Below are 24,817 nucleotides of genomic sequence, written 5' to 3'. Positions count from 1 at the left end.
CCCTGATCACTCTGCCTTTCCCCTTTAGTCCTCCGGGAATGTCTGGGTCACCCATGAAGAGATGGAGAATATGGCAACTTCCACAAAGACGGTGAGCCCGGCCAGCCCTGCTGTCGCCACGCGCTGTATCAGTTACCAAGCCGAGCTCCGGGCATGCATTAATGCACTAAACCCCGAGAGGGAAGGGGTCTTATGCTGCATCTCATGTGTCAGCTCTTGACCACTACTGTGCACCTGTTTAGAAACCATCTTTCAGCCTTTAAAATTTCAGCAGTTTTAAAAGCTCTCTAAAAAAAAATCAGATGTGTTGTCAAGAGTCGGTGGCTTTTTCTGGGTTTCCAGAATAGCTTGCCTGTCCATTGTGACTTAGAGAAAAAAGAGAAGGGAAGTTAAAAAAACAAGAGCGGCCTCAGATAGATGCACAAGGAGCCACATGTTTGTCATCCTGCACCCAGAGGAGTTATTGGCTAATCTGCCATGGACCTTTGTGGGCCCAAATATATTCTGCACATGAGCAGGAGATGTTGTTACCCCAGCTGATAATGTGAGGTCCCTTGGAGAGACATATCCATGCTCCTGTGGGTCCTTTGGAGAGACGTGACTGTGTTCCCGATGCCTCGAGGTCCCTTAGACAGATGTGGCCATGCTCCTCTCTCTCCAGCTTAACAACCCTGTTTCCATGTCTCAGAGCAGGGGCATCCTTTTGGATTAACTGTGGGAATTATTAGGCATCTTGTGCCCACTGGCCAAGAAGCCCAGAGCCTCTAACTGGTGTTTAGGGATGGAGAGTTCAAAGTTACAGCAGGGATGCAGCACGTATCATGTTGTGCAAGGTCGAACAAAACCAGCACTGGCTGACAATGGAAAAAAAAAAAAGAAAAAGCAAATTGGCAAATTGGGCTGGCAAATTGGGTTGGCCGGTGTCCCCTTGGGGTGGTGACTTGTGGGTTGTGACCCACAAGGCAGTGTGGCCGCTGGGTGTTTCACTGCATCCATCTGTCTTTAGAGGGGGCCTGTGTTTGCCAGGAGGAGTGTGTGAGCCCCAGCGTCTGTGCCATCTCCGGGCTCGAGGCCACACGGTGCAATGCAGCTTTGAAGACAGGGATGCCCGTGAAAATGCCCAGAGCAGCCCAAGCTGCGTCCCCATCCCCTCCGGGGCCGCGACGAGGGGTCCCGCGGCCGGCACGTGCAGCGTGTGCTCTCGCAGTGCGGAACTGCTGGAATCACTGACTTTACCTGTCCTTTCTATTGACATGCTGCGTGTGTCGCTTAGGACACGGAGGAAGGCAGCTGGGCACAGGTGAGGTCCCTATGTCACCCTATTCTGCGTGCGGTACGTGGCGGGTTATGAGAGAGCGAGAGGCTGATTTCTGGTTGCACAAACATTTATACTTCACTTTTTTCTGGCTTCAAGTGCAGGATAGGGAACATTTCCGTGAGCTGAGAAGGTGGGAGGAAAAAGTCCTGTTTGGATCCATCACTCCTGGTTCCAATCAGTCCTGAATGTTTCATTTTTCTTCTGTCAGGTTTTATTTCCCTTTGTGCACCCCAAATCAACTCGAAGTGAAAACAAATGGATGTTTTGCTACCCAAAAGTGACCTGTGTTTTCATTTTGAAGGAGTAAAATTAAATGTTTCGGTGATTTCTGAAGCTTTTTGAACAGAAGCAATCTTAAATGTGCTGAAATCCATTTTTAATTTATTTTAAAATAGACTGATGATAAATTTCAGCTATTCCTTGTGTTTCCATTTTGCCTGCTACCCCGTTTTCTCAGGACATATCAGTAGGATACAGGACCATTCCCTCCAGTGCCATGAATACAGAGTAGGGTTAAACCCTAACCCAGGTTTGATACTCAAGGCAGTTTCCTCAGGGTGCAGCATTGAACTGATTCCGCTCTCCTGGGGTTATCTGCAGCTCTCTGGAGTCCTAGTTTCTCCCTAGTTTTTCCTTTTACTTTTGCAGACGCTGGCTTATGGGGACATGAACCATGAATGGATAGGGAATGAGTGGCTGCCCAGTCTGGGCCTCCCGCAGTATCGCAGCTATTTCATGGAGTGTCTTGTTGATGCTCGGATGCTGGACCACCTCACCAAGAAAGACCTCAGAGTGCACCTGAAGATGGTGGACAGCTTCCACCGGTGAGCCCCATCCTCCAGGAAGTCTCCAGGGTGCGGTGGCTGTGCATGGAGCAGAGAACAGGGGGTTAAGGGCTTCTCCCCGGTCTCGGGCAGCTGTCAGCACTCAGCCTGGATCAAGATTCATTGCAGCAGGAATTATGAGCATCAGCTCGTGCATCTCTCTGGCATGCAAGGGATGCATGGAGAGCACGTCTTGGCATGGCCATTGAAAAAGGAAATCAGCATCCTGACCTTGTTGTGGGGTACCCATGAGCTGGTTTCCCCATCACTGCTTGTGTCCACATGCTCTCGGGTGGTATGGGCTGGCTGAAGCTGATGGAGTGGGGAATTACCTTGAAAAGGAAAAACAATTCCCTGGTTTCTGGTTAAGATCTCTGCTTTGGGTTGTGTATGCACTTACCCAACCCTGCCCTGAAGCATCCTTCAGGGTACGTGGGGAGAAAGTGGGGGCCTCCATGGGGTCCTTCCTCATGATGCTGCTCCCTCCTGAGGGTTGCCTGACATTCCATGTCCTTGCAGCACCAGCCTGCAGTATGGCATCATGTGCCTGAAGAGGCTCAACTATGACCGCAAAGAGCTCGAGAGGAGGCGAGAAGAGACCCAGCATGAAATCAAAGGTCAGCAGCCACATACAAAGTCCGGCTCTGGAACAGGAGAGGAAAAACATCCCAAGAGATGCCCAGGGGTGCTCTCTCTCCTCTCCCTTATTTTTAGCACTGTGCTCATTGGGGACAGGGGGGTCAATGCTTCCAAGGAATACCATACTTGCAGGTCTGTTCTCCATGAGGAACCTCCCTGCAGTACTTCCCCCTCAGAATCTGCTCCTGCTGCATTTAGACAGTTCACTCTAAGGCATTTTACCGCAGTCAGACATGAGGAGAGAGGAAAGGTGTCAAGACACCAAAGACCTAGTTCAGGTACTGTATCAGCTTCTGCAACCCAGTTCAGATGCTCAGGGCATCCCCGAGTCGCTGAGCATCCCCTTCTTCAATGGCTATCCTGGGATTCCCTGCACATCTGGCTGCTGCGTAGATTATGTGTCATTACTGATAATGCCCTTAATTACAGCAGCAGCCTGGGTTCTTAGGATTAATTTGCACAGTTTCTTTCTGCCTGTAATTTCTGCATTTAGTTTGATAAATAGAAGGGAGCCATTCCTGATGCTTGGGCACTCCATGTTGCTGCTGGCCAGGGAAGGAGATGATCCCCAGCACTGCTCTGGGAAAGATCCCTTCATTTGGTCCCAGAATCAGCCTGAGGTTGTGTGGCAGGACTCTGGGACATCATTAGGTCCCTGCAAAACCAGGAGTGTGACCTGAGCTGGCCAGGACCCCTGAGACAAGTCTTCCCTCTTCTGCAGATGTGTTGGTGTGGACCAATGACCAGGTCATTCACTGGATCCAGTCCATCGGGCTCCGCGAGTACGGGAACAACCTCACTGAGAGCGGGGTGCACGGGGCACTCTTGGCCCTCGATGAAAACTTTGACCATAATAGCCTGGCACTGGTGTTGCAGATACCCACGCAGAACACCCAGGTATGGGGAGCATCCTTAGGGTCTCCTGGGGACCCCAGCTCACCATGTCCCCTCCTCTGGCCCTGGGCTGAGGTGGGCACTGCATGGACATGGCTGTATTGCATCTCCACCAGTCCCACCAGTTGTGCTGAGACCTGTTTCCATCACTCATTTGATGCTACTTGCAGGCTCGACAGGTGCTGGAGAGGGAATTCAACAACCTGCTCGCCTTGGGCACTGATCGGAGGCTGGATGATGTGAGTACCCAGTCTCTTCCATGTCCAGGTCTTGATGAGCACTTGTTCTTGAGGAAAAAAAGAAAAAAAGGCAGCAGGAGTCTGGCAAAGATAAGATGACTAGACCAATGCTGTAATATTTGTTTTTTTTTTTCACCTTTTGTGCAAGAACATCAGTCAAAACATTCTAACTCTTGTAGTCACACCTGGTGGCATGGGCTAGGAAGCACGATGCTGATTTATTGGCCATTTTCTGCATCAAGAAAATGCTTACAGCAGCCCAGGGCCCCTCTGCATCATCAGTGGCTACAGGCAGGACCTCTGGTGTCTCCCCCTACTCCAAGAAATCCAAGTAGGACGTAACAGATTCTCAAGAGGAGTTGCAGGAACAGTGTCAGAGGAATAAGTTAAAATCAGTAGATGAGGCCCTGAGGAATGAGCTTCGAGGCAGGAGAGGGAACATCTTTTAAATCTTTTCTAGCCTCGTGCTCAGTGATTTGAATTTCAAGAGGGCACCCATAGCTTTGCTTTCCAGCTGCTTTAATATTGCTTTCTAGAAGCACAGATGTTCTGGTCAAGGCACATTTGTGACCAGAGAAGCTGGTGGGTTGGAGGTGCCCTGTTAAGCAGCCAGAAAGCTGCACAGTTGGTTCACATGGAGCCAATGGAGGTGAGAATTCATCTAGACCTCTGCTACATATAGGTTTCCTCCATGAGATATGATAGCAGAGCTAGTCTGAGCTCTCTGTATAGCTTGGGGAGAAATATAAACTTGCAGATGCCATTATCTGGCCTAAGTTAATGCTTCCCTTTGGGTGTTTACCAGGGCTTGTGTGTTGATGTCTTGAGGGCATCTTTATGGGCAGCTTGGAGAGGAGCGGTAGGTGAGCCCGAAAGGACCATGCTGTGAGATCTGAGAGATGTCTCCAGTGTCCTCCTCAACTTATTGTGCGCTGGGCACCATACAGTTGGTCTCCATGTGTGAAAAGACCCTCATTTAGGGGAAAACGGTGCTGGTATCTGACAGGGATGGAAAGTCCAGCCACCCCTCGGCAGCGTGGGCTTGTTTGATGCCACGTAACCTGCTTTTCCCTTCCAGAGTGATGACAAGACCTTCCGGCGAACCCCATCCTGGCGGAAGCGCTTCCGTCCCCGGGACGTTCACAGCATCAACATGCTGAGCGGCTCGGCCGAGACGCTGCCCGCTGGCTTCCGCGTCACCAGCCTGGTTCCCCTGCCACCTCCAGCGGCCCCCGCCAAGAAAATGTCCCCAGAAGGTAGGTTGCCCCATTCCTCCTAGCTCCTCTCCCACTGAGGTCCCATGCCCGGACCTTGATGCTCCAGGCCCTAAGCTCAGCTCTCCTCCTGACTTCAGGTTTCATTCATTCAATTTTCATGGCTTTTCCTGCAACAATTTGAGTCACACCTCTGCTTAACTCTTTCTACCTCAAACCTGAATGCTGTGATTCCCGTGCAGCTGAGTAACATGAAACTTGGGACAAAATCCCAAGAATTAGCAGCACCCTCATTAAGGATGGCAAGGATCAGTTTTCCAAATATGCTTCAGCCCTGGGGGCATTGGACCTGCTTGATGTGCCTCTTCCTTTGCACTTCGTCTTCACATGGCTTCAATACACAGACCCTGCCTAACGGGAGCAGGGAAATCTTGGTGGGAATTTCAGGACAAATTGGAGCAATCACTAATTGCATGCTCTGCTCTTTGACTCCCTTCTAGTTGGTGCCTCTGGGTCACCAAGACTGGAGACCTCCACAGTCCGGACATACTCCTGCTGAGGGTCAGCGTGACAGGAGCCAGCCCAGCCCTGGGTAAGTGCCAGGAGGACCTCGGAGCGGGTCTGGGGGTCGAGAGAGGAGGCAAGAAACAGGGGACCAAGAGAGGTTTGCCGTGACAGCAGGGCACAGGACACATTGATGGTGGAGGAACAACCCACTGTTGCATGAGACTCATAGGCACCTCCTGGACCAGGAGGGTTCAGCACCAGCTCTGGCTGGGTTTGTTGGTCCGTGCGTCCCCGGATGGATGGAGGTGACCTGCTGTCCTTAAGGAGCCTTTTCTGCTTTGTTTCTCAGCACATCCGCACTCTCCGTATGGCCACATGCCGACTGCCTTCTGGGGCTAGGCCAGCGGCCGGCCCGTGCCTGTTCCTTGGCCCAAAATGATGGACCCTGCAGCCCCACCACTTTGGGGCCATGTGGACTGAAAAGGTTGCTCTTCCTTCTGCTTGTGCACCCATCTTTCCACCCTGGCTCCCCGTGGCTGCTCCCCACTCCTGTCTGTGGCTTCTCTGCCCACCTTCTCATGCACTGGTCGGGCTACGGACGCGTTTGCTGGGCACCTGCTCCGCTGCTGGCGGAGGCTGCGTGAGCTGCGGAGGTGCCGCAGAAGCGGGATGTGCTGCTTGTAAACCTTTCTCCTGCCTGGTTCAATTTGCCAAGACACCAAGGGCCACTGCAGCGGCTCATGTGACCCCCGGAGTACTCCAAGATGAGGATTTGGGCTCAGCTTGACATGGAAATCCATCAGGGCCACTAGGCAAAGAGTGAGCACCGGGGCTGGTCCGGATGGAGGGGCCAGCACGAGGACGAGGAGCGGGGCCGTGTGCCGGGGGGCAGGCAGCGGATCCCTGCGCTCCGGGACCGGGTGCTGCTCGGGAGGAGGCTGCACCTGCCCGGTCCGTGAAGGGCTGCGTGGGGAAGGGCTGGAACCGCCCCATACGGCTCCCTGCCAGCCGGGACGGTGCTCAGCACCTGTGGGATGGCAACCGCCCCTGGGCACCCAGGGGGGCCCGAGAAACACCCGTCCCTTCCCCTCCAGGTGCAGAGGAGATGCTCTCCCCTCCTGCCTCCGGACTACAGGCAGGAATCAATCCAGGAGGCTTCTTCACTCTTCCCGTTTCTTCCTCGTAGGGTAGGATCTATTCGTCTCCTCATGCCACGTTTGCCTTGTGTGGCCCCTATTTCTGATGTGATATTTATTGATGGCTGGAATGAACCTATACTTATCATGTGCTGTTTGGAAGTGCAATATCTGAGAGGCTATACAGTCACAACGTCTTTTCGGTGTATTATTTGCCTAATACAGTATTAAATATTTTTTTAATTTGGAGAGTCGGTGACCCCTTTATATTGATGTCCCATTTCTTTCGTCATATTATTGGTACTGCATGGACTCCAAACCCTGAAGCGGGTCAGGAAAGGATGTATGTGTGTTCCAATAAACTGGATTTTAAAGCAGTGCTGGCTTGAGCCTTATTTCTAGGGACCAAAGTGAGAAAATGGAAGGCCTTTTGGAGGAAGGGGTTGTCATTGTCTACTTGCCTGCGTGCTTTGGAGATACAGGGTTTTCCAATTGGGAAAAGTCTCCAGGCTTGGAGGGGGGAGAGACCATCACAATTGGGGGCATCAATGAGGGAGACCTCAAGTGCTAAAAGAGACCCCCCAAGCCTGTTCAAACAAGAATGCCTTTATTTAAAAAAGTCCAAATAAGTTAGCAAAAATATTAATTAGAAAAAAAAAAAAAGAATGGCAACTCCACACAGTGCTCAGTAGAAAAGACGTCGCGGGGCGGCCTCCACGGGGCCTCGGTGCCCACGCGGTGCCAGCTGCAGAAAGACGTTGGTCAACAGAGCGTCTTGGGAAAGAGAAAACGAGAAAGCGACCCCAACACACACAACATTGGCCCCCAAGGAAACGACCGTCCCCGGACGGGGACGAGACACAGACCGCGCTGGCTGTCCCCCCGCCTCGGGACTGCTGCCAGCGCTGCTCAAGTGCCACTTCTCCCCCCCCTTCTTTTTTTTAGCCAGCCAAGCAGGAGCATTTTGCAAAGAGTAGGAAAAGAGGCGAGTGGTTTCAGTGGCGCAGTCCACAACACTGGAGAGGTAAATACATTTTCCAGCAGCTGGACCCTACTGCTATCTTATTTCTGTCCTGTTGCCAGCTCAAAGAGCTGCTGGGGGTTTGCGCTGGCTCAGTTTTGAACTCGCTCCTCCTGGAACGTCACAGCCACGTCCTCCACGGCGATGCTCTCCACGATGGAGGAGAGCGAGTGGAGGTTTCGGTCCTCCGAAGCATCGTCAGCCAAGAGGTGATCTGTGAGGAGCAAGGGAGAAACATCTCTGCTGGGGTCGGGGCTGGGACAGGGACCCTCTGTGAGGTTTCTGGGGTTTGGGACGGCTCCTGGCTCCATCCTGTGATGTGCCCCGTAGCCAGAGTGACTTGGGGACACACTCTTGCCTTGCACCCATGGGTTAGGGGCGTGAGGCTGTTCTTCAGCAAGGGCGATGGGGGGCAAGACCTTGGGAGATTTTTTAGGTTTTATTCTGTGTTGGCAAAACAAGAGACTTAGGAGCAAGTTTTTGCCTCCTGGAGAAAAAAAAGAAAACAGGTGGAACAGGTGGAATTGGGATGGAAGGGAGGCAACGCAGCATCTCCAGGCACTACAAGAAGCCCAGATGCACTGAGCAGGGAGCCAAGAAGGCACTGGAGGATTTACGGGTCTCCAGGGGCTTGTGTCTCCACAGCGCAGCCGTGTGCGGCGGGGAGGGAAGGACAAGGCTCCCTTTGTCCGCCCGGAGCAGCGCTCGGAGCCAGCGTCCCCCGAGCCGTCCTCGGAAGCTCCTACCTGCGGGGTTGCTGCCGAACTCCAGCTGGGCGCTCCACTCGGGGCTGCAGGAGGAGCTGCCGGAGCCGCACTCGCCGGGCGCCTGCGGGGAGCCGAGGTGCTGAGCACGGGCATCGCTGCAACCCCCCTGCCGCCCGCTTGTCACCCCCACCGCGGCGCTGTGTCCCAGCAGACAGGGACACGTCCCTTGTCACCCGCCCGGCCAGCCGCTGGGAGGACCAGGTGACACCTTCAGGACCCGGTATGTGCCCAGCACCCTTGTAAAGGGACCTGGGATGGGGTGTCCCCATGCAAACGCGGTCCCTGAGCCCGTGCGGGCTCCCTTCCAGCACCACGGTCCAGCACAAGCTGCAGGGATAAGCCCTGGGACCCAGGCTGCCACCCGGGCTTTGCTCTTAGAAAGGGGAATCTTTGGCTTGTTTGACTATCAAAGCAGCAGAGAAAGGTTACAGGGAAGCTAAATGTCTTCACATGGGTGTTCATTGCCCTGCGTTGTCCCTGAAATGCAATTTTGCCTTGCCAGTCATGACAGCAACCCCAAAGCATCAGCTGACACATCCACCTGGATGGACCTAGCTCACAGCAAAGGTGAAACCCCCAAATTCGGGGTCCCTGGTGTGTCCTGGCTGCATACACAGAGAGGGAAACAACCTCCGCTCGTCCCAGCCAGGCTCTGGCACTGAATTAAAGGTTTCACAGCAGGTGTGAACATGAGAGGGAGGCCGCAAGGAGGAGCAGCAAGGCAGGAACTTGGTTGCATTTTGGGCCAGCACTTTGCATTGATTCTTTTGCAGGGACTGCGGAAAAATCCAAGAGAATCAAACCCACATGAAGAGGTAGCTCGGATGGATCCTGGCAACCCCAGGAGCTTTTTACAGTGATGCCTAAGACTCTATTCAGTCCTTTCCACAGCTCCTAAATGTACTGTCCTGAGCTATCCTGATACCTGACGGCTTTTCCCGTAAATCCCCTGTCCTCAGTCAGCTGAAGCACCATGAATTACAGTTTTTCATGCCTCTTATAAAGTCCAATTGTCATCCCGGGGCAGCAGGGGAAAAGCACGCCCGCATATCCCCCTCAGGGAGTCAGAGGGCAGGTAGAAACATCCCCTGAAAACCTGGTTAAACCACAAAAGTCTGGTGATTCAAAGAGTTCTGGCAAGACGTAGCCTCAACACGTGTCCCCATCTGGCTCCTTTGATCTGAGAAAAGGGTTTGGCAGCGGGCCCTGCCCCAATCCCTCCATCCTTTTGTCCTCTCCCCGGCCTGGGACATTCTATACCAGCCATCAAGGACATATTATTATTTTATTTTATTTTATTTTATTTTATTTTATTTTATTTTATTTTATTTTATTTTATTTTATTTTATTTTATTTTATTTTATTTTATTTTATTTTATTTTATTTCTACCTACATCAGCTCCGGCACATGAGGGTGCATGTGCCATGCTCCATGCAGTATCCAGCACTGGAGCAGCCTGCACTCTTCCTGCAGTACATACATGAATATATACATGTGCATATAGGGAAAGCGAGCTATAGACCCCACCGTGGCTCAGGCTGCAGCGTTGCTGCCCGTGCAGAGCACATTTGCCAGCCCGTAGTAGCCTTGGCTCTGCTGCCCCAAGGGTTTGGGGGGTCCAGGACACAGCAGGACTGGGGCTGCTGCCTCCAGGTCCCTGTCCCCGTGCTCCAGGGCTGGTTGGGGCCATTAGGGATCTATCCCCCCGGGTCGGCGGTGGCCAAGGGGATGTTCAGGTACTTACCCCCGCCTGGGAGGCCGTGCCGCGGTAGCGCAGGTCCCTCTGCTCCCGCTCCTGCTGGTTGAGGGTGCTGAGCAGCGTCTGGAGGCGCTCGATGTACTGGATCGCGCTGCGCAGGATCTCCACCTTGGGCAGCCGCTGGTTGGGGTTGAGCAAAGTGCTGCGTTTGAGAGCCTCGAAGGCCTCGTTCACCTTTTTTAACCGGCGCTTCTCGCGCAGCGTGGCCGCCCGGCGCCGGTCCATGGACACCGTCTTCCTCTTGCAGATCTTGCAAGCCCAGGGCAAGCACTGGCCCGGGCAGTGCTCGGGCAGGGCCGAGTCCTTCTCCTCCATGGCCACCCTGCCGTCGGCGCACAGGGCCACCTCAGGACGCTCGGGAAAAGCCGCCGGCTCATAGCCCTGCAAGCGGGAGCCCAGGAAGTTTTCGCCGTCGTAAAACCTCTGGTCCGGGAAAAAATACGGGTTGGTCTCAAAGAGCTCCATGGGCGGCTGGGTGGCGGGGAGATGTGTGCGCGGCTCGGGGACGGCTGCTCCCTCTCCTCACGCCAACTGCTCGGTGCCATTTAAACCCCGGCGCTGGCATTAAATCACGGAGATAAATATAGAAGACCTAAAGGAAACCTGAGCCTGCCCTAAGCTGCTGCCTCACATCAAAATTTGTCCATCTGATTTCGTGGGCTCTTCCCCCCCAGGCGGGGATTACACAGTGCTGGGGGGAGCTGGCACTTTGGGAGGAGCAGCTCGGCCACCCCACGGACAAGGGCTTTGTTTGAGCCCTTGGGGTGCTGCTGGGGACGGCAGCTCCATCCCACATTCCTGTATCATCAGTTACCTGGAGCACAACCAGACTGGGGGGACAGCGGGGCTCAGGCAGCTTCGTCCCACCCTGGGGTGGATGGTGGCATCCGGCCTCATGGGTCCTGCTGCATCCTCAGGCAGCCTGGCCAGGAGCAGCCTATCCCACCATCCCTGCTGTATCCCGAAGCATCGTCCCTCTCGTGCCTCCCTCCTGCTCGGCCAGGCTGAGCCTTTCCCTGTGTCCCCAAGTGCTCGGGGCAGGTAGGAGACCCCAAGATGCCTTGGCAGAGAGTTCGTGGCAAATCCTTCACAAAGGTTTTTTGCTGTCTCTGGCTGCGTCAGCAAAGTCCAAAGCGGGCTGAGTCCAGATCAGGAGCAAGGCTCTAGGCATAAAGTATTTTTGCTTCCAATTCTCTTCCAGGACCCTAAAACCAAAGGGAACCTCTCCTGCTCAACCCAGGACCCCTTGTCTGCTTGGGAGGATGCAAGCTTGGGAGATGAACCAAGCAGGGGTCTGGTCACCTCCCATTCTGACACTGTCCTTCCTCTGTCATCACTAAGCCAAGTGCAGGACACATCAATAGCAAAAGCCCCTGCCCAAGTGCCAGGACAATCCTGCTGTGCCTCTCTTCTGGCAGTCATTCCAGCCATGCCAATGGGGAAACCAAGGCACAACGCTGGGCCCTGTATGAGAACACAAGTGTTGGGATTTTTTCTGGTTCCCAGCTCTCCCTGCTGACTCCTGTCCCCATACCATGTCTCTCCAGCTCTGTCTTAAATTCACAGGGATGTTTTTTTTTCCCCACTGGAAACAGAAGAGACCATCTCCCATCTCCTCCTATTCCCGCTCCAGGCCAAATTCCAGCTGAGGGATCGGTCAGTGGAAAGAATGTCGGCAAAGAGAAGGGTGAAGTGTGACGAGATTTTCCTTCCCCAGATCCCCCTGCCCGGGGAGGCCGGGCCCTGTTTCATTCCCCGCTCCCATTCACTTGCACCCGCAGTGACTTGGGTTGAATTCTGGCCGTTTCAGATCTGTCACGTTAAAGGGAAGGCTCCGAACAGGGGCTGGATGTTTGTCGGTGCCTATTGCTGCCATGCGACATCTCATCGGCTCCTATCATTGAGTAGACCCTCCGCCACCTCCACTGAGGGCTTTCCCTTTGCCCCACGCTCACTGAGAGCCTTTCAGGCCCACAGGTCTTCAGGAGAACAGCAGTGCCCACCACAAACCCTCCTACCTGCTCAGGCCCGTGTTTTCTTTGGGGTTCAAGAGCTTAAAATGTGACCTGCACCTGCTTTTCAGTCTCAGCACCAGGGATTTGCCATCCCATATAGAACATTGGGGTCCCCTGGAGTTTTGGCCAGGAGTAGCCAGCTCTGCATGCCCTAGGTCTGGGTGGGCATCACATCCACAAGGGGTTTCTTAGCCCCATCCTTCTACAGCTGCAAAACCTCCAGAGAACAAGAGTAACAGAAGCAGGAATGGCAATCCAGCAAAACACCTTCTTAGAGGAACCCACTTCTTGGATGAGGAAAGAAACAAAAGCCCTAGCCAGGCCCGTGCATTGGATAAAGCAGTTAACGTTCCCTTGGATTTGCCCTGCTCATGTGGAATTTTATCCTTGGAACTTGCTGGTGGATGCATTGGTGGAAGAAATGTTGGTGAGCTCCTCAAACAGGACACTTTGCGGGAGATGATGGAGAGGGTTTTTTTAATTGAGATGAGAGTGTGTTTGGAGGGTGAAGAAGCCAGCAGTGACATAACAGGCTCAGAGGTCTGTGGGACATGTGGCCAGCCCATACGACAACCCGGTCAAGCATTTAGCACTTCATAAAACAGGGGCAGCATCATCTGAGCAGGCGCTGGCAGTCCGGGTGGGCTTTTCCCAGCGCAGCACCAAGTGGGCACCTGACTTGAATCCTCCTTGTGACTCCTGGTGGTCAAGTCACCCAGCTCTCCTCCATCCACGGTGCCTGTCAAACCCTCTTTGCCGAGGTGGGACTGAATCCTGGATATGGGTCAGGGATGCAGCTGGATGTGGGGTCCCCGAGTGCAGCATGCGTCTGCACCCACTCACCCAAGGGTCTTCAGAGCCCGGGCTACCTGGTGGGCTCCCTGGCTAGTCAAAGCCACCCTGAGCGCCCAGGGGATCGCTGCAGCGTGGGCAGCTTTCCCTGGGTCTCCTGGCTGCCCGCGCCGGGTAATGCAGCGCCGGCTGGGGGATTAGGGCTCTGCTGCCTGCTGTCAGGTTATCCCGTGATGGATGGTGGCGGCTGGGACGCGCACAAAGGCGGCACTGTGCACGCGCCAGTGCCAACGTGTTGCCATTCGTCACGGGGTGACCTTCCCCCGGGAGAAGCCGAGGTGGGGGGGACATGAGGGCCTCGCTGCCGTGGCTTGCGTGTTCCGAGGAAAAGCAGCCACAGGCTGAAGCAGAGCCCCTGGCTAAAAATACCGGTTCATTGAGAAAAAAGACCTGTGAGGAGGTTCGTTCTTGCTCCTCCAGGACTGCTCTCCCTGTTCCGACTCTCCCCGGGCACAGACCCTTTGCATCCTGCTTTCCTGCATCTCGGTTTAGCGTGCCCCAGTCTGCTGCACGGTGCTGCATGTGCAGGCACTGTGTGGGAGGGCTGGATGGAGGCCCGTGTGTTGGGGACCAGCTGGCTCCTTGCATTGGAAAGGGCAGAAAAAGCAGCAAGTTTGAGGCGCTGGATGTGAGCCAGGTGATGGAGACACCCCAGGATCCATGGGCAGCATCCTGCTGCCGGGAGGAAAGGGGCTGGGGATGGATTTTGAGCAGGGACACGCTCAATCCTGCTCAGGAGTGGTCTCCCCACCTCCTTTCCTCCAGCTAATGCACAAGCAACAGCACTGGGATCATCCCAGCACTGGGACCATGTGAGGACCTCGCCATCCCCCTGGGACCGCCGTGCACCCCATGTCCCCTTTGTCTTTCCGCCTTGCTGCCCTCCCTTCCTGCCCCAGTGACAAGTTGTAACATATTTGGGAGCAGCTGCAGGCGCACGGGGATGCTTGGCCCTCTCCCTGCTCCCCGGGCGAGGAATGCGGCGCAGACCTCTCCTCGGACACTCGGGATTTCCGACGTGCCTCCTCGCCACAGATTTGGGACAGCGACAGCTGCTCGGCCGCCATGGGGGCCCGCGCTCAGAGCCTGCCCCGCGGCCAGCCAGAGACGCAGCCTTCCCTGGCCAGGTCCCAACCTGCCGGCAATTCAGGGCTCGTTTTAGCTCCGGTTTGGGTGTAGCTGTGGGCGACTGTCTCTCCCGCTCCATCACTGCCTGGGAAACAAGCAGAGGTGGCAGGAGCAGCCAGCAGCCCATTCCTGACCTGCGTCTGGGTGCCCTGGTCTAGCAATCCACTAGTTCCCAGTCTGGGGACAGTATGGTTGTCCCAACGCACTGGTCTGATGGCTCCCAGTTTTGGGACTATCCTGGGTGCCCTGACATACCAGTCCACTGGCTCCCAGTGCAAACATCACACTGGGTGCCCCCACAACCCATCCGTCCACTGGCTTCCAGCCCAGGGACCACACTGATTGTCCCAAGCCACCAGCTCCCAGTCCAGATGCCATCCTGGATGCCACAGCAAACCAGGTTTCTGGCCTTCTTGTGGGTCCTCCCTCAAGGTGCTTCTGCCATGCCGTGGCCACCTTTGCTTCATGGACCCATGTGCTGCATAAGGTCACTCCTGTATCCAGCCCAGCAGTCCCAAAGTGCAGCTGGATCCGGGCTCTGCACAACAGGGCCCCACCAGCAGACCCCGCTCCGACATGGCATGAGCCTTCCAAGCCCGTGGGCTCTCCTACGAGTTCAATCGTGCTGGGATGTCCTCAGCACGCAGGAGGCTGCAGCTCTATCCTGCACATGGAACTGTCCCCATCTGTGTCGTGTGGGTCCGGGGAGCACCGGGTTGTCAACAAGGGGCTGTTTTCCTGGGGTGGGAGAGCCTGGCTCGGTGAACTGGAGAACAGGTGGGTATTTGAAGGAAGACCCATGAATGCGAGGGATTCATGAGCGACATATGGTGGCTATTCGACTCCACGAGAGGGACAGCTGCCTGGGCCAGGCAATGGCGCAAGGCCCAGGGACAGGAGCTGGGGACATCAGCGTCCCCCAGCAGGGGACAGGGGGTGCACAGCCCCAAGGGGGACTGCAAGGACCCCCAGGAGATGGTACTGGAGGAATCCAGAAGGGAGCCAATGTGCTGGTCCAGAGCCAAAAACATTCAGGCAGCTCCAGGCCAAGTCTCATGGATGTCTGCCCATGGGGTCATAACTCGCTACATCCTGGGCACTTTCCAGCTGTGGGGCTCATGAGAGCCTGGTGGCCCGACCAGGACCTGAATGCTGATGCTCTGGGATCAGGACCTGAGGAACAGGTGGAATCATTTTGCACTTTCAAGGGATTAGCCAGTTCTCCTGCCTTTTTTCTTCTCCGAAAGCAGACATCAGTCCCAGGATGGGTGACCCTCAGGTAGGGCATGCAGATTCCCATGGGGATTTCCTGGCTTGGGTGGGGAGAGGGACTGCAGAGCCTCCCTGGGAAGTGCCAGCCGTGATGCCAGACAAGCCAGTCCCTGCGGATGGGACCCAGCCCTTCCGGAGCGGCCTCACCCTGCGCATTCCCATGCCTGGAAAGAGGCTGCAGCTGGTGGCTCAGCCCTTTCCCTGCTCACCAAGACTCATTCCTCTGCACCCCAGGCTCCCGCGGAGCCCTAGGAACACCCCAGCTCCCACTCACATACTCAGCTGTCGGGGGCTCCAGCAAGTGGTGTCAGGCCCGGTCAAGCGTCGCACGGATAATCCCGGCCCTGCAGCAACGAGGTCCTGATGCCGGACAGGCCACGCAGTGTCTGGATGCCACCCCTGGGTATCTGCTATTGGGAAACCCCTGCCGCTCACATGCTGGCCCTGCTGCCTTCTGCACGTGGTGGAACGTGGCTGGTGGGATCATGCCATGCTTTTCTCATCCTGCTTTCCCCCAGCTGGCCAAGGCGAGGATGTCAAAGGCAATGATCTGCTCCCGCATCTCACCCGCCTGGATACCAAACTGAGATCCCCAGTGAGGGATCCGAGTGCCTTCTCCATCCCTTCTCCCTTCCCCTAATCCTCATCTCCTGCGAAGCCGTGTCAAGTGGGAGAAAACAACCCCTATGGATGAAGGCACAAGCTGGCAGAGCTGGATAAACACCTCGGGCCTGCAAAGATGCCGGGAGCACCCCTGTGTGCTTGCAGCGTGCTCCAGAGGCAACCCCAGGGCATCAGGCTCCTTCCAGCGCATCTCAAACACGCAGAAAATTAAGTGCGTGGCTTAAAAACCAGCAAAATCAGCCAGGAGGAGTGGAAAAGCTGTTAAGTGACCATGTTCTGAGCCCTGAGGCCGCGGCCAAGGGTAAGCCCCCTCCTCTGCAGTGTCCCCCAGGGCTGTGGCTGGAACAAGGTGGCCTTTTCCTTGCCACGAGGGATGCACAAGTCATCGGCCTTCCCGGGGCTGCCGCAGCCGTGCGGCGCTCCCGACGGGAGAGGGCACCAGAAGTCCGAGTATTGGCACGTCGAGCCCAGCCCTCGGGGCCGGACGCCCTGCTCCAGCTCCGACTCCTTGGAACACCTTTTCCTCTTGCGATAAACACTGCCAAATCCTTGTTTAGTCGCCTGGGATGCAGACACAACCATTTGTGAGACAGGGAATCGCCCATATGGAGACCTGGAAATCCTCTGGATGAACCCCTGCGGACTCTGGCACCAGTTTCTGACTGGGATGAGCTTGGCTATTCATTTCCTACCCCCCAAGGATAAAATCTGGAGGTTGTTTTTTCCTCTCAGTGTAATGACCCCAGCAGGTTCTTTTCCTACAGAAGACCTGAAAATAGCTCCCAGCTTCCTCTGGTTCCTGCCGCCCCCCACCAGGCCCCGGCTCTCCTTTAGGGCCAAAACATCCCAGTCCAGGGAGCGGAGGCTAAGGAGAAGCAGGGGGGCTTCCCGGAAACACTTTCCTTTGCTTTTTTATTGTTAGCTGGAAGAGAGACGCTCCTAGGGAAGGAATTTTCAAACTCAGCTTTACCTACCTCACTCGCCCTTGATCTTCTCCGACAGAATATCTCGGCTTTCACCCCTTCAGGAGGGACAGGAATTTGCCTTGAGCCTTTGTGTGACCCATATTTTCCTTCTAGGACCCTCACCAATGTGGGCCTGCAGGAGAAGTGCGTCCCAGCACCGAGTCCAGACACCACTGACGAGCCCCAAGGGCTTTCTCAGGACAGTGCTTATCCCTGCATAAGCCACCATCCTTAGGGACTAATGACTGACCTGGCACTAATTGTCTGGGTGCTGTGCCATGTGGAGGCAGCTGTTTCACTCTTGGCTCTGGGAATGGCCCTGACTGTCCAAAGAGCCTTTGGACGTGGAGGGCAGAGGCTCACGTTGAAAATTCCTTTAGAGAGTCCAAATCCAAAGACTGGGAGCTCCCATCGCCCCCAGCATGGGACAAGACCCTCATACCTGGGAAGGGACCTAGGGATGCAGCTGGGGCAGTGTCTGAGCTTCCCACTGCTTATTCCCACTGCTGTGGCTGTGGTGGATCCTGGGCCCCCTTTAAAGCCAGGAGATGAGCAGAAGTGCAGTATTACAGCTCCCTGCTGTGGTAGTTTTTGCGGGGGTGGAAGTGTGAGATTGGGCTTGAACCTCTTTACTCCCTGTAGGAAAACATGAGGGATAATGAGGAGTGGGGAGCTTCCTTCCTCTGTCCCATCCCCACCTCTCCACCCCAAATGGAGGAGCAGACAGGGAGAGCAAATGCTGGGTTGATTCCGCCAGTCTTTTTTTCATGGGAAAAGGCCACTCCTGGGGTTCGGGCTGAGCCTCATTCCCGAAGGTCTCCAGAGAGCCAGGCGGGATGCTTAGCGGTCAGTGGCTTTGCAGAGAAAAGCTATGGAGGCGGCTTAGATCACAGCTGCCCAGAAAGGCAACATCTGCAGCCTCCTTCGGCCCTCTCTGCCCTGAGAGGAGCAGACGGGGGACCTTAGCATCCCCCAAAACAACGTCTGGGAACCAGATCCTGAGAGCCTTTGGGGCTGAGATCCGGAACCTCCTGCATCTGGTTCCCACTTCTGCAGAGCCTCCCCTCCAACGGGCAAGAGATCACGGGATCACCCTGCAGCAGCCCCATGACATGAATGCAAGAAAGTGCCTTTCCCCATCTCCTCGCTCTTCCCAAGACATAAATCAGGCTGAGCAATTCCCACCACACAACTGGATATGCAACATGAATCCTTTCAGTGCATGAGAGCACGGGCAGGAATCCCAGGAGAAGCAGCCAGGCTCACTGCCCTGTGCCCATCAGGGCTGGTATGTGCCGAGCTCATGGCAGGACCTTTCTGGTTGCACATGCTGAAGGAACAGAGCCAGTGCTTCTGTGGGAATGTCACTACTGGATGTCTCTGGCCCTTTTCTGCACAATGCAAATATCACATGTCTTGCTGCCACGTCATTGCGGAGTCACGTCGGAGTCCAGCACCTTTGCTCCGCACAAGCCATCCCCAAGGGAGAAGTCCTGGGACGCTGTTTTGATCGGCGATCAGATGTTTTGGGGAATGTTTGTGCTGATCTGGGGCCACATGGAAAAACTCGCAGCCGAAGGAAAAGGCGAGGTGGGCAGGAGGCAGATCCCTTTTGCTGATAAGGAATTTTCCATGTAGATTCTGCAGATGTAGACACGCGTGAAGGACTTAAACAACATGCCATATAGGGGACCTGGCCAGCAAAATTTTGTCCCAGTTTCATTTCTACAAATAAAACAACAAGTTCTTGAACTTGGAGAGATCCGATAGAGGCAATTTTAGCAACAGCATCTCTGTGTTGCTGAATGCAGGACCTGCGGGCTGGAGAAATCACCTCCTGCCAAGAGCCTGACAGCTCAACCCTAACAGACAAAGAGCTTTTGCTTTGGCGGGTGGGGATGTGATTACGGTCTCTAAGTGTCTGAGTGTGGAGAAAAGTCTGTTGCCGAAATCAAGAGCTGTTCAGCCAGCTGAGAGAGAGGTAGTAAGTGACAGCGGGAAGCTAAAAGCAGAGAGTTTTTAAATAGAACTGAGGGACCCAGTTCTGAGGTGAGAAAAGAAAGAAATCTTGGGATCAGCGTCTATGGGGACATGACGTTCCCATCCCAGCTGCCTGCGGGCTGCGTCTCTTGTCTTGAGCGGGGATGCCAGTTCCAGAGGGTACCCCATGCCAGGGGGGAAAGGAGGGAACTGGAGAGAAGAGAAACTTCGAGCCAATGCATCTTTGCCACTGTCATCCCTTCATGCCCTGCTTTCTCCCTCTCCCAGCAATGCTCCCCGTGGAGCACAAGGGGACAGAGGCCAGTGTTCCTGAGTCATCACGGCCCCAGCTGTGGGGCTGACCCTTGTTTCCACCCGGTGCAGCTCTGTGATCCCTACAGTCTCCTCTCTTCATTCCCTTCCCAGTATTTGCCCAAAAAATCAATCAGAAAATGATTACACCAGCTCAAAGATCCATTAAGGGAAGAGATTTCAGGCTCTCATCCATTTTTCTCTAGCAAACCACGACTTGCAGGGGCTCTAATGAGACATTTGTATTTCTGCAGTTATTTTTTTCTGTTTCATTTTCCCTCCTTGGAAAGTTACTGTCTTGTACAAGTCTTTACCCCAGCAAGGTCGATGGTGGTTATTGAATGCTTTGTAGCACTTGCACCACGAGCCTCCCCTCCCTCGGGCATGACCCAGAGCCCATGGAGCTTGAGGCAAAAAGCACCAGCCCACCCCTACAAAATGCTCTTTGATAGCGCTTGTCTGGTTTAAGAAATGGCCATGGAGTGAAGGCAAAGGGCTGTATTTGTCCTGTAAACCATGGCACGCTCACTTGCAGTGATGGAAAGATTTAACCCCCTTCTGCACCACGCCTGGAGCAAGAAGAAATGCTTGGGAATATCTCTTGGCCCACAGCCTGGCTTGATAACACTCCCAGGACACCCTCCAGCAGACGGTGGGGATTAAAATAGGCCGTGCACATGGTGAGGAGGATGCACTGGGAAGGAGGCAAGGGGGCCGGGTTGGGGCAGGCGCCGGCTCCTCTGCGTGCTGCATCCCTGCGAGACCTCTGCTCCACCCGATCCCGTGCCAAGGGCAGCGCTGATGGAGCTGGATGCATTTTGGCACTTCAGGAACTTTTTTTTTTCCACTTGTGATGCCTCAGCATTTCTCCTCTGCCTAATCCAGACTCAGCTTCAGGCTGGCTCCACAACTCCCGTGAGTGTCCTCCCTCCCACCATCCAAGCAGCACAGAGGATGATCCAGAATTCACTGCCTTTTCCCAGCTTTTCCTGTAGCCAAAGAAGGGGCTTGGAGGGAGCAGGGGAATACCACTAACGAGGCTCTGGAGAGTTGGGTTAAACTTCTGGAGAAGGGTGGGATGGAGCAGAGCCAAAGCACTCATCCGTTGGCTGCAGCCCAGGGGACTGCAGACAACATCTGGTTGGCATCTGGCAGGGCGCAGAGCTGGATATGGCCCCAATTGCCGGCCTTGTCCCTCCAGCCCGGCGTGTGGGAGCCAGCTGCCTAATGATGATGGCATTTAGCAAGGGCTAAGGAGAACAGGATCACAGCCTGGCGCTACACCCACTTGCTGCATGACCCTGGATCCAGCCCGTGACTCAGTTTCTCCTTTGCCAGCCAGCTTCCCCGAGAGCTTTTGGCTGCAGGGCTGGGATGTGCTTAGTGGAAAGGTTCAATCTGTGGGAAGGCAGTAATCTCTCCACCGTCTTTCAGCACAGAGTATTTTATGCTAAAATCCCTGCTCTGGGAGACCTGTGATTAGATGGAAGTCTCAGCTTCCTGATGAAAAAAATTACCCTTTGTGGTTGTGCAGAAAAGCTTGAAAAAGCGGCCAGCACGTGACATAAGGAGCCCCCACCAAAAAACAAAGGGACTTCACACCTCAGACAACCTTGTAGGAGGTTTTTTTTTAAAAAGTTGTAACAACTGTTGAGAATCTGCCACAGCTCCTGAATCCCATGGAGAGTCCACATGAGGATACTTCACTCTGGAGAAGCGGGATGCTTCTTACTACCCAAATGGCTTCCCATGGGACAAGGACCATGTACATGTAAATGGGAGAAAAAACAGCCTCAGGACCACACATTGCCCAGCTGAGGACATCCTCAGAAAGCAGGTTAATTTGGTGCTTAAGCCATCGGGTCACCTAATTTGTTCTTCCTGCGTAATAGAGGCACCTCTGGAAGAGCTCTGGCCTTTCCCAATTGTTTGCTTCTCTCGCTTCTCCTTGTGCCATCTTGTCAGGACGCGCTGGACCGTGGTGTCTGGGGGTGCCAGGCATCTTAATTAATATCTCAGGAAGAGGGTCAACCCTGTGCTGCTGGCACCAGCCACCTTCCTAATTAACTTCACTAATTAAGAGGCCCCTGCACATGAGCAGAGGGACTCTGGGATGGTCCCCATGGCCACAGAACTGGAAAAAAAACCCTTCCTGCCTTGAGCACTGGGGATGGCAGCATGTCCTTCACACAGAGAAGCTGAGGCACAAGGGGAACAAGGACCAGAAAAATATCGGAAAGGGCCTGAGAGATGGGTGGAACCGAGGTACCCACGTTCTGACATGCTTTTTTGGAGGAAAAAAAAAAAAAAGAGCATTTCTTGGCTCCTGCCCAGCCCCGGAGGTGTGTGAACGGGGTTGGTTTCATCACCCGGACAGGCTCATGCAGCCAGCCCCGACATGCTGAGCCCTTCGGTGTGTCACTCCAGCAGGGCTCCAGGCACCGAAAGCTCCCAATGTCCCTCCCTGGAGCAGTCCAGGTTTGCTCCTGCCCTACTCTTGCAGCTGGAAAAGCTGGGTCAGGAGTGTCCTGGTGCACCAAGCCGTGACCTCCCCCTGTCCTTCATCCCCTGTTCCTCTTGGCAGATGACACAGATATTCGCCAGCAGAAGATGCCTGTAGCAGCCTCATCCAGTACGTCCTGGGGAACATCATGAGCCATTGTATTTCTCAGGACATTTTCTTCTTCCAAACCTCAGCAAGAGCATGGAGGACATGGGCAACGTGTTGGGTGCCACAAGCAAATTGTGTCACCTGCTTTTCTGTTGAGGAATATCTGAACCTCCTCTGACCCAAGCTAGAAAGGCCAAGTGGATGAGGCCACATCTGCCACGCCCTCCCCACAAAGCAGTCCCTGCACCACCACCATCAGTGATGGTGGAGGACATTTGCTTGCTTGCAGGCTTTGCCAGAGTCCCAGGGAACTTTACTTGGGCTGGCAAGAGAGATAGACCTCCCTTCCCACTGCTGCCCATTGGTGAGAGTCACATCTCAGCTGGGAATCTCATTCTCTCATGAGTTTGTTCTCTCATGAGGGGTGTTGCTAAGCCAAAGTATTCTGCATCCCAAGTACTCAGGGGGAAACACGCTGAATCCACTAAGGAAAAGGAGTGTTTTCTTAATCACCATGGTTGGAAAATTTGCATACAATTAGGCTGGGACCTGCCTACATTTGGCTCTACATTTCATTCTCATGATTAACCTGCCGGTTTTCCTGCTCTCCTCCCAGCCAGAGGTTGAGTGCAAGGAAGCTTTCCATGGAAAAAAGGCAGGTGAGAGGTTTTGGGGCTGTTTTGGGATGCCATTTCCATTCCCTGTTCTCATGGTGCTGTTCAGAACCTGGAGCCAGCCTGGAGGACGGGCTGAGCGTATTTGCCCCACCTGTTACCTCTGGTTTTAGGCTGGAGCCGTGAAACGTGGTGAACATGGTGACTTCTTCCTCAGCAACATGGGGATGTGTGAAGAGAGACGCACTAGGGACTGCGAGACACTCCAGCAAATGCCTCCCATAAATAGCAAAATGTTTATGTGAACCTGCCATCCTCCTTGTGTTGTTTTTCTCCCTGCAGAGCAATCGATCTTTTAAATCTAAATAAGCTCTCCTCGCCCTGCTGTTGGCACAGCCAAAGTGCCAGGAAGTGGCACATCGCCACAGCCGCTGGATGGGCTCCGGATGCTGGACAACCCGTCCTGCTCCAGTTGCTCTGTTGAGGCTGCTTGGGACAGTGAGGTGGAAGCCCACCACATGGCATGGGCTGGTGACGGTCCCCACAGCCACCCCCAACCCTGCTGTGGGGTCTGCAGGCTCTGATGGATAGAGGAACAAATCCAGGGGTTGCCACATTGGTCACTGAGACAAAGCAAATTGGTGGAACATGTCCTGCCCCAGCACCCCAACTCACTGGAGAGATGCAGACAGGGTTTGGAGACCAGGATGTGGACAGTCCCCTTCCCCAAATCCAGTCTGAGATTGCAGATGGGCTGGAGGAGGTGAGGAAACAGCACTGGTCCATGCAGCACCTGGATAAACAGGATCCGGCTATTTATGCAGCTAAAAGTCATGTGTTTGCCTGGAGCACAGCTGAGATGCGGATCCTTGGAGATACTTGGGGGTGAAAATCCCCAAGTGAGGATCTGTCACCCTAGCGAGGGGTGACAGACCCCTCACTAGCCCCCAAGGGTGCCATTCGGAGAACAGCACCACTGAGGAGGAACAGTACTTGATGGCTCTTTCCTGATCCATCTTTTTTCCACTCATTTGGGGTGAGATGCAGCAGCTGGAGCCTGGACACAGCTTTGGGGCTGCCTGGGAGATATCTCCCAGCTCGCTGTGCCACATGTGGTCCTGACTTTGGCTTCTGGTCCCTTCCTGGGGATGAACACAGAGCAGAGCCTGCTCTGTGCCTGGGTGCTGCCCTGGGTCTGTTAGTCCATAATCTCAATAATCACCCGCACACTCAACCTGGTGGGTTGAAAAGCAAGCTTTTAGTAGCTGTCTGGTGGTGGATCTCTTACAATTTGCCTGAGATCCACGCCATCTGAGGAAAAAGTTCGTGCTTTTATAGACAGCTGCAACTCCTTCATACGTTATTTGCAGTTACCAGTTCTTCACGGCTCATATCTTATCTCATGGTTGCAGCAAGAGCAGGGGGGCTCAGCATAAGTAGCAAGCTATGTTCACAGAAGCAAATGGCGAAATTATGTACCTAGTCCCCTCAACCTTATTAACTTCTTATACAGCCCCTCTTTGCACAGGGTCCTGCAGGTCCTTGCTCACTCAGAGCTGAGGCTGGCTCTGGTTTTGCCTCAGGGCTGACATTCCCTCCAGGAACCGTGCTGACACCAGACCTTAATGTTGGTCCTGATGCTAAAACCGGGGCCCAAAGCGAGTTCAGAGCATGAGGCAACTCGTGGGGTTGCTGCTTGGCTCTAGCACCGCTCCCAGCTCCACTCGGCTCCTCCCACGGGGCCTCCCCCTGTCACGGAGCTGCCCCGGTTCTGCCTCCCCATCCCGGGCCAGCCAACGGGGCCGGCCGGCTCCCGCCCCCGCCGCAGCCCGCTCCAGCCCAGCGCCTTCCCCGCTCCGCTCGGCTCTGCGCCGCGAGCCCTAAACCGGGTCAGTCGCTCTTTAAACCGCCGCAGGAGCCGCCGCGTTGCGCCATGTGATGCTCCAGCTCCCGCTGGAAGCTGGCGGAGGCTGCGGGAGCCGGGCGGGACGCGGGCCGAGCCGAGCCGAGCCGGCCGAAGGGCACCCAGAGCGCTGAGCATCCCTCCGGTGCCCGCCCAGCATGCCCCCCGGGCGCTGAAGAGCTCCGTTTTGCGGTGGAGCACCTCCAAAAAAAGCGCCTGCTT

General features: G+C 54.8%; 2 protein-coding genes across 5 annotated transcripts in view; one reads left to right on the top strand and one right to left on the bottom strand.

Moving 5' to 3' along the window:
• Positions 1 to 6,203, top strand: part of PPFIA4 (PPFI scaffold protein A4) — a 29,718-nt gene extending 23,515 nt beyond the window's left edge. For all 4 annotated transcript variants that reach the window (XM_088534471.1, XM_088534470.1, XM_088534473.1 and 1 more), the window contains 9 exons: positions 29 to 91; positions 1,274 to 1,300; positions 1,967 to 2,142; positions 2,662 to 2,759; positions 3,503 to 3,678; positions 3,846 to 3,914; positions 4,993 to 5,170; positions 5,629 to 5,720; positions 5,985 to 6,203. In XM_088534471.1, the coding sequence (XP_088390597.1) occupies positions 29 to 91; positions 1,274 to 1,300; positions 1,967 to 2,142; positions 2,662 to 2,759; positions 3,503 to 3,678; positions 3,846 to 3,914; positions 4,993 to 5,170; positions 5,629 to 5,687 (846 nt within the window). In that variant the 3' untranslated portion in view covers positions 5,688 to 5,720; positions 5,985 to 6,203. The remainder of the gene's footprint in view (positions 1 to 28; positions 92 to 1,273; positions 1,301 to 1,966; positions 2,143 to 2,661; positions 2,760 to 3,502; positions 3,679 to 3,845; positions 3,915 to 4,992; positions 5,171 to 5,628; positions 5,721 to 5,984) is intronic.
• A 1,681-nt stretch (positions 6,204 to 7,884) lies between these two features.
• MYOG (myogenin) lies at positions 7,885 to 10,784 on the bottom strand. Its single transcript, XM_010216306.2, has 3 exons — positions 10,305 to 10,784; positions 8,539 to 8,620; positions 7,885 to 8,006 (listed from the first exon to the last, which is right to left on the bottom strand). Exons 1-3 carry the CDS (start codon positions 10,782 to 10,784, stop codon positions 7,885 to 7,887), a joined length of 684 nt encoding a protein of 227 aa, XP_010214608.2.
• Between the last annotated feature and the right edge of the window lie 14,033 nt (positions 10,785 to 24,817).

This window comes from Tinamus guttatus, unplaced genomic scaffold (genome assembly GCF_059628265.1).
Source record: "Tinamus guttatus ecotype Peru unplaced genomic scaffold, ASM5962826v1 Tinamus_guttatus_pri_ptg000563l, whole genome shotgun sequence".
NCBI lineage: Eukaryota > Metazoa > Chordata > Aves > Tinamiformes > Tinamidae > Tinamus > Tinamus guttatus.
Note: the sequence above shows the minus strand (reverse complement) of the source record. Positions and strands in the feature narration are given on the sequence as shown.